Genomic DNA, 8,147 nt, shown 5'->3' with positions numbered 1-8,147 from the left:
GGAGTGCTTATCTTATCTCCCTGAGAATATCATTGGAGAATTGCAACTGAAATGTACCAAAGTCCAAGCTGGCATCCTGCTGGCTAAACAGCTCCAGGGCCAACATTCACCTGATCAGGTTAACATAGCAACTTGACCTTCTCCCAGAATAGAACAATAATGGTGACTTCATGGAAGCCATAGGGACATGAGATCAGAATAGGGAGATTTGACTTTAAATATGAAGCAGAGCTTCTCTTTCCAAAATGCCCTGATTGTATAGCATTCTGTATTTCAAGCATGTCTTCTTTTCTGTGCTGTATTTTATGTCAGTTCTGCCTCAAAATTCTCACATGCCATTCATTTGCAAATTATTGTTCATAAATGATGCTCAGCTATGCTTGTTTGAATTTTTAATTCATGCAACCAACATATAGAAAAGTGGACTGTAAATTAATCCGTTTTAACAATTTAAAATTGCAGATAGTAGGGTTTTAGTAGGGAGTTCTGCAGGGGAAGTGAAATGGCATGGCAATATGTGTGGTACAGTGGAAAATATGGCTGTTGGAAAGCATGGTTAAGAACTGGCTATCAAGTCAAAGTTATGTTGTTAGGTAGGGGGAAATATCATATGTATGTGAACTGCTAGCATGTTCTTTAAATTCCTGATAGGATTGTAGACATGCAAGCAAGGTTGCTCTTGAGAAAGCCACCGATGACTTTCCACTACAGTTACAAATAAAGCAAAGTAGAATACAACCCTATGCATGTTCAGACTGAAAAAGTCCTGCAACTCCCCACTTGCATTGGAATATACAAGACTGCGCTGCAATCCTACACATATATAACGCAATGTGCGCTCTCTCTCTCTCTCTCTCTCTCTCTCTCTCTCTCTCTCTGGGTGGGTGGGTGGGTGTTGCCACCCCGAGGCAGTACAGAGCATGTGTCACTGGGGCATCCTATTTACCCCCTGCCCCCTTGCTTTGCCACTGCTGTGCAACCAGGAGAAGTAATGGCAGGGCTTGCCGTATGCGGCTCTGCAGCCCCTTCGTCTAGCTGCACGACTCCACATGATAAAGCCAGCTGGGCAGGCGGCTGCTCTAGAAAGCCCTCTGGACCCCCCCTTGCTGTGGCAAGTGCCATGGGGGAAAGCAGGCGGCAGGCCCACTGGAGCACCCACCGGGGCAGATGTCGGTGGGCCCTCCTCGGAGCAGCAAGGGGAGTGCCACTAGCATCGGGCTGCAGGCACCTGGCCCTGCTTCATGGGAGGGCCGGCCCTGCTTCGACGTGGGCTTGCCGGGGACTGTGCTATGAAGCTCCGGTTGGTGTTCAAAAGTAGCAATTTACTGTTGCACAGAGTGTCCCAGTGACAACATTTCTGACTAGCACTGGAAATGAATTAAATGTATCAATTAGATGTTATAGACAGCTGCAAATGTTAAAAACAAGCCAATATTAATTTTTCCATCCCGCTGTGTTGCTGTCCTTTTCTTTGTTCTTTCCACTGCAGTTGCCAGACTGCATCTTGGACAGCTTGCACGCAATCTTGTAAAGTTATGAGATGGTGGAAATATATATAGTTACATTTTCAGCTAGGTTGTCCTACTTTACAGAGGGCACCCTCTGTTTGAAGGAATCTTCTGTCCATAGGGCTGTCCAGTCCACATCCTGTTTAAAGATAAAGAAGCACAAGGGGAAGGATATTACCCTTGGCAAGTTAGCACTTGGATGGAAGACTGGGCAGGACGCTGGTCACAGTCCATCCTCACCGTGATGAGTTGTACAGTATTCTGTTTAAAGTATATGATTACTCCTAATTTTCCTCTGTATGCACATGTTGTAAGCCGCCCCGAGGCTTCGGCGAATGGGGCGGCATAAAAATGTTTTAATAAATAAAATAATAAATAATAATTTGGCACATTCAAATGTTATGTAAATCAGAGTCTTCTTTTCAGTGATGTGCAAATGGAAGCCATGGTTCCAGTGCTGCCATTACAGCATTTTTATTTGCATCTTGACGTTCTTCCAAGGAGCTCAGGGCAGCATTCATAGATGTTCCCCTGTCTTTTCTAGCAAGTACTAGGTCAAAGCCCATCCATTTTAACCACCATACCACATCATTGCTTTCCTTTCCTGTTGTTGAAGCAGGATGAGACCCTTGACCCTTGACCGGAGGGGGACCCATGGGGGGAGTGATGTTGTGTGCACATGTCCTGTCAAAGCTCAGACTTGCACATGGGAGGGTACCTGCATTGGCATAACTGACAGTTCAGACGATGTTGATAATGATGACGAGACAGATGCATGGGAGGCTACCCAGTTTGGTGGGACTGACTACTCGGACTATGTGAATGAGACTTTTTGTTGAGCTGCGGCTCAAGTTCCTGAGATTCCACAAGATGTGGATATGGAGGAGGTTAGCTCAAGGGCCGCTGAGGAACAAGTCAACTGGGTGTGGGAACTGGGAGGCACTGCGGCCACTCTGGGGCGAGATATTGGGATGGGTAGTTTTTCAGATGGGAACACCCACCTCTTGAAGAGGAAGCCCCCGTCACCAGGTGACATCCTCGCAGAGAGGTCCAGTTAGGCACACTGCAACAAGAACATAGGTGTGCTCACTTTCACAGTGCTGCTTCCCCTCAAGAAGATGCAGGAGAGTTCACCAAGATAGTTTTGGGGAATGAATGTCAGGGAGCATTCATCTCTTTGCTCTGTGCCTGCTCAGAGACTGAATATGATAATAAATACTGATGAGACTGACTTTGATCAGAGGGAAAAGCACAACTTATGGCACCTTTTGTTCTGCAGTCCTTCTGCCATGCAAGGGAGGCCTGTGATTCTCCAAGACTGAAGAACCGTGAGCAGCATCATTGGACTGCACCCTAAATGGGTTAAGGCATCAACTCCATGTGATATCCTATGATGCTGTATAAAAAGATGAAGCCACATTTGCCCTTTTGATTGTTCTGCAATGATTTCTATAGTGCAGCGGTGGTGGTGGTGGGTTGTATGTGGCCCACAGAATACATGTTACCCACATATGCCCTATCCATGTGCCATAAGTTTACAAAATATGCTTATTACAATATTGCTCTCCAATGATTCCTCGAGGGCTGCTCATGCTTGCTCTGCGAGCTCACAGCATTACACTTCCTTCAGCCACAGACACACTACTCAGCAGAGTTTGATCTTGTTTGCCTTGGCTGAGCTCCTTTGAAATTCAGATCAGATACCTGTCCCATATGTAGCTGCTCAGAATTTCAGAAGTGGAAAGAGGCACACACTGAAGGGGTGGGAAAAGCACCATGGGCTTTTCCAGAGCAAAAACAGCCAATAAATACTTCAGTTATCTTTCCCACTCCTATTCCTCACAATGGAACAGCTTCCAATGCCAGATGGAAGGCAAAAGAGAGAAGGGTTGTACCTGGGCAAATATTTAATTTCTCTCAGTAACATAAAGTCACTACAAAAAAAAAAAAGAAAAAAGATGCAAGTAGTTAAAAGTTTGACTTAAATCAGAGCATCACCCTGACATATTCTTTCTCTCTCTCAACAATCAATACGTTATTTTAAGCAGGCCTATAAAATAAGTGTCAGGAGCAAGAGTGAAGGCAAGAATGTTATAGACCACATTTCTAATAGAATCAAGAACTAGAATCAATTGCAGCAGCTTGACCTTACCAGGTCATGTGACTAATTGCACTTTAGTCAGCCACATCAGTGTGTGAATTGCTTTCAAGATAAGTAGAGGCATAAATTCCCATTAAAAAGGAGAAGCAGACTTGTGCAGCTTGTGCAGAGAAGTCGCCTGTGTTTTAAGCTCTCGTACTAGAACCAGCAGTCATGGCATTTGATGGCACCTGGAAGGTGGAGAAGAGTGAAAATTATGATAAGTTCATGGAAGTGATGGGTAAGATCTGTGTTTCCTTTGCTTCCTGCAGAATTATTCTCTTGCTCCTCTATTCAAAATGTGGTCGCCTGCAGCTCCTGCCCATTTTATTCTGCAGCTGCAGCTGCAGCTACTGAACTTCTAACACTATGTTCTAAATCTGTTCTCTCCTGCCTGCTAAAAGGGAGTTTCCTTGAAAATGCCATGTTGCTCTCCAGCTGTCAAGAGCAACTAATGTAGGGGATGAAGTGATATGGAAATGCTTTGCTCACTAATCTTTTTGTCTGTGTAAATGAAGAAGGCACAGAAATAGCTATAACCCTTATTACTCCATAAAGCTGTTTAGAGTTGTAGTGAAAGACTTCAAAGACCCTCATTTCATTCTTAACATTGTTATCCTGTCTATCCACCAAGGAGCTCAGGGTGTCATGCATGATATTTCCCTTGGCCCATACTTTTATCCTTACAACAACCCTGGTAGGTAGGCTAGTCAGAGTTTTAGTGAGAAGGGATTTGAACTGGGGTCTCTTGAGCTCCTAATCTGGCACTGTCTGACTGCTACATTAGTTGCTACTTGGGTGATGCTTGCCGTCTGTGCTAGTCTTGCAGACCTTGGGAAGTTGATATTGGGTTCCAAAATTCAACCTCTACTAAGCCCAGAGGTATTCTTGGCAGAGGAGGCTGACAGTTCCTCTGTCAGTGGAGTACCTTATCCATGTCAGTTTTCAATTCTGAGCTTAAGAGGAGCTATCCATGGTATGACTCCACCTGCAAAATAAGATCAACATCATGGATAGCTCCTATAATCCCCAAAATAAAAGCTGCAATGGATAGGGAGCCCCACTGACATAGGAGTAACCAGCCTCCCTTGTTCTTTGGGAATGAAGGTGGTGGCACCTGAAGCTTCAGTTTTCTAAACCTGTTTTAAGAAATTTAACATCTTCATGAGCAGAAAAGCCGCAAGCCTGTTCTACAGTACATCGCCCTACCAGAAACTACTTGAGTCCCCACTCTTTGTGCTGCTTTTCTAAAAGCTCAATCCTGTGTAGGAAAAAGACCTACAATTCCCAGCATTCCCCAGTCAGCATAGATAGAGAATGTTGGGTGCTGCAGGACTTTTTGTTCATCTAAATATGCATAAGATTGTAGTTTAAGAAATTTAGTCCTTACTTTCTTCCCCAGGCAGGGCAACTGGAGTATTTCCCAGTTTACTCCCAAAACTGGCTTACTGCCCCAACTTAGATGGTTAGTTACAGTCTCTCTGTGTCTCCCTGTGAACATCAGATTATGCAAGATCCATGATTTTTTGTAACAACAGCCTTTTCGTCTGTGCAGAAGAAATTAGGGCAGCTACGCCTAACTGCTTCTGTAACAGAGATATGTTAATTTAGGCTGTAATCCTATATCCACTTTGGAAAAAGTTGAATCAAACTCTGTGCCTTACTGATGAGTGGCGGGCATGCATAGGGCTGCATGGTAAGCCTTTTTTCATGCAGATGGGAGTCTGGAGGGAAAGGAAATTATTTATGCAAAGTGTCACTGAAGAAAGTGTCACAAAACAGGAAAGAAATGGCAAGATAGTGGGGATGGAGAGACAACAGCATCCAATATGTCCAATATTCTTCCTCAGCTTCAGTCTCAAGCAAGGTGTACTTCACATAACATATACATAACATAACACATACATATAGGCTAAATACCCAACAATGACAAGAGACAATAGCAAGAGATATAGAAAATCTCATCTAAATTGGGTGAATTAGCACTGAACACAGGAAAGCTATTTCAAAGGTCAAAAGCAAGGGAGGACTGGGTCCAAAATGTCCTAGTCTCTCTCTGGCCAATTTCTGTACTCTTTAAAAATTTTTTGAAAAGATAGTTCTTCTGTGTTACTTACCCACTACCCTCTTATCTTTCTAGGTATTAATATTGTGAAGAGAAAACTAGGAGCCCATGACAACTTGAAGATCACAATCCAGCAAGAGGGAAACAAGTTCACAGTCAAAGAATCCAGCACCTTCCGCAACATAGATATAGTGTTCAATCTGGGAGAGAATTTTGACTACAGTTTGGCAGATGGAACTGAACTCCATGTGAGTGAACTGTGCTCCCAAGATGTTTTGTTCTTGCTGAAAGGTTACAAACCAAACAATCTCTATACAGACCTGCTTTGTTCTGGGATTTTTTGTGATACTGAAACCTTAACAAAAATGCCTATGCCTGTCTTTATATTTCAGGGTCAATGGAACATGGAGGGAAATAAACTGGTAGGCGCATTCACCCGGAAGGATAATGGGAAGGTACTCAAGGCAGTGAGAGAAATCACTGGAGATGAAATGGTCCAAGTAAGTTTAGAGATAACTTGTGGGTCAATGTTTTAAGTCCACACATTGAATAATTACTTCCAGCTGAAAGAGAGAAAAAAGGGGATTTCAAATACCTCAGCAATGTGAACACATTGGGTTGGCAAATTTCAAGTTGAAAATCTTCAATGTATACATTTAAAAAAGTGAGGCCTACTGCAAAATGTTCCATATACCGGATTTCATGCAGGATTCCAGCTGGCCGTGGCCCCAGGGTGGCAGCTAGTCAGGCCTTCTTCCAGAAAATTGTATTCTGTTCACAGAGACACACACACCAATATTCTATTTTCCCCCTCAATAGCCTGTCATTCTGTATACCCTAAGCATGCCCAATTCCCACTGGACTCTTCTAGGGATCCCCCTATTGGGTTTTTCCCTCCAAAGTTTGCTTATACCTCTGCAAATTTTTATGTTCCCCCACATGGTACCTCTCCCATGTTCATGGATGGGCTGGACCAGGATCCACACTTGGGGAACTATGGGAGCTGTAGTCCAACACAACTGCAGGGCACCAGACTGGGGAAGCCTGAATATAGGATATGCTTCCCTAGCCAAGGGTCTTCCAAAACATAATATTCTCTTTGGCAGGGGGTGTTTCTCGAGACTTTTTTATGCCTGTGTGAGCTTCTCTGCAATAAATGACTCACCTCCCACCCGAGCTTCTGAAAGAAGGAAGTGGCCAAGTTTCTCAAACATACAAATGGAGATTTAGGGAATGAAATTCCTTGCCAAATATCAGGAAGGATATCGGAGCCTGCAAGACACTAAAATAGCACTTCTAGATGCCTTTCCCACTTAACCATTAGGCACTGCCATTTCTTCTTAAGAAAAGAAATGTGGCTTCACAGAACACAAAACACACCTCAATCTTAACCAAATTGGGGTAACACATGAGTGAGGAGAAATTCACTCAGTAGGAAGTGTTTTTTCCCCCCTCTCACTCAATTTTTTGCCAGTCTTGGAAAGCAGCCATAACAAAACAACAGCAAACCACAGCAGGAATTAAAGGTAGCAATCCCGATTTTCCCAAACAAGAGTATGAAAATGCTTTGTGGTGTGCTGGCTTCAAGCTCTGACCTGTCTGTCAACCCTGATGGAGGATTATTTGGGAAATAGCAAGAGTGTGACTAATATTATTACAAGCAGATTCACAGTGCAATCCTATTATTTATGACCACTGAGAAGAGACTTAATGAAAGATCTGCATAGCCTTATTGCAGTGTGAGTTTTCATAGACAAGAGCCAATGAACAGTCAGTAACAGTGATTGGGTAACAGGCCTGCTGAAAAGGGTTAGGGTTAGAGTCTTGCTTTAGCAAAATGTCTTTTATTAATGCTTCCATGCGAAGACTCACCTCTCATTTTGAGAGATGTGGAATGAAACCACCCTGGGCAATTCAACATTGTAAATGGAATCTTGGTAATCTTCAACAGCATTCTGACCTTTGCTTTGTTAAACCTTCCAGACTTACACCTACGAAGGGGTGGAAGCAAAAAGATTTTTCAAGAAAGCATGAACAACAGCCTGGGATTAGAATCTGATGAAGAATTGCTACGTTTTGTTTATAGCAACTATGCATTCTTCAGTAACGGCAAAGTAACTGGGTTTTAATAGTCTTGCCTGTGTTTTGTAATTGAAATACTATTAAAGCCTGTTTATCTTTTATGACCATATTTGTTTAGGTAAATAGTGTTGCTAGGATTACAAGCAATATTTACCTTTTTATATAAATGGGAAAAAATAAACATTGTTTCTACTCTGTTTTTCAGGAGGCACATTTGTCTTTTATTGTATATTGATGTTGAATAGACATAAAATAAATTATTTCCCATATAATGCAAATCTTATAAAAACGAATTAGCCAGATCCACAGACCATGATGAAACTAACATTAACCTGGTTTAAGTTGTGGCCCT

At 42.9% G+C, this 8,147-nt stretch overlaps 1 protein-coding gene across 1 annotated transcript; it reads left to right on the top strand.

Annotated features, from left to right (window-relative positions):
- Positions 1-3,822: 3,822 nt before the first annotated feature.
- Positions 3,823-7,747, top strand: FABP2 (fatty acid binding protein 2). The gene is made up of 4 exons (XM_044428454.1): positions 3,823-3,889; positions 5,789-5,961; positions 6,106-6,213; positions 7,697-7,747. Exons 1-4 carry the CDS (start codon positions 3,823-3,825, stop codon positions 7,745-7,747), a joined length of 399 nt encoding a protein of 132 aa, XP_044284389.1.
- Positions 7,748-8,147: the final 400 nt, after the last annotated feature.

This window comes from Varanus komodoensis, unplaced genomic scaffold (genome assembly GCF_004798865.1).
Source record: "Varanus komodoensis strain SLA01 unplaced genomic scaffold, ASM479886v1 scaffold2, whole genome shotgun sequence".
In the NCBI taxonomy this organism is placed as follows: domain Eukaryota; kingdom Metazoa; phylum Chordata; class Lepidosauria; order Squamata; family Varanidae; genus Varanus; species Varanus komodoensis.
Note: the sequence above shows the minus strand (reverse complement) of the source record. Positions and strands in the feature narration are given on the sequence as shown.

Excerpts from the sequence above, each read along its gene's own strand:
- FABP2 (XM_044428454.1), top strand. The coding sequence starts at position 3,823 with ATGGCATTTGATGGCACCTGGAAGGTGGAGAAGAGTGAAAATTATGAT. Across the intron at positions 5,962-6,105 it reads CAGATGGAACTGAACTCCAT|GGTCAATGGAACATGGAGGG; the intron begins GTGAGTGAACTG and ends TTTATATTTCAG. Across the intron at positions 6,214-7,696 it reads CTGGAGATGAAATGGTCCAA|ACTTACACCTACGAAGGGGT; the intron begins GTAAGTTTAGAG and ends TAAACCTTCCAG.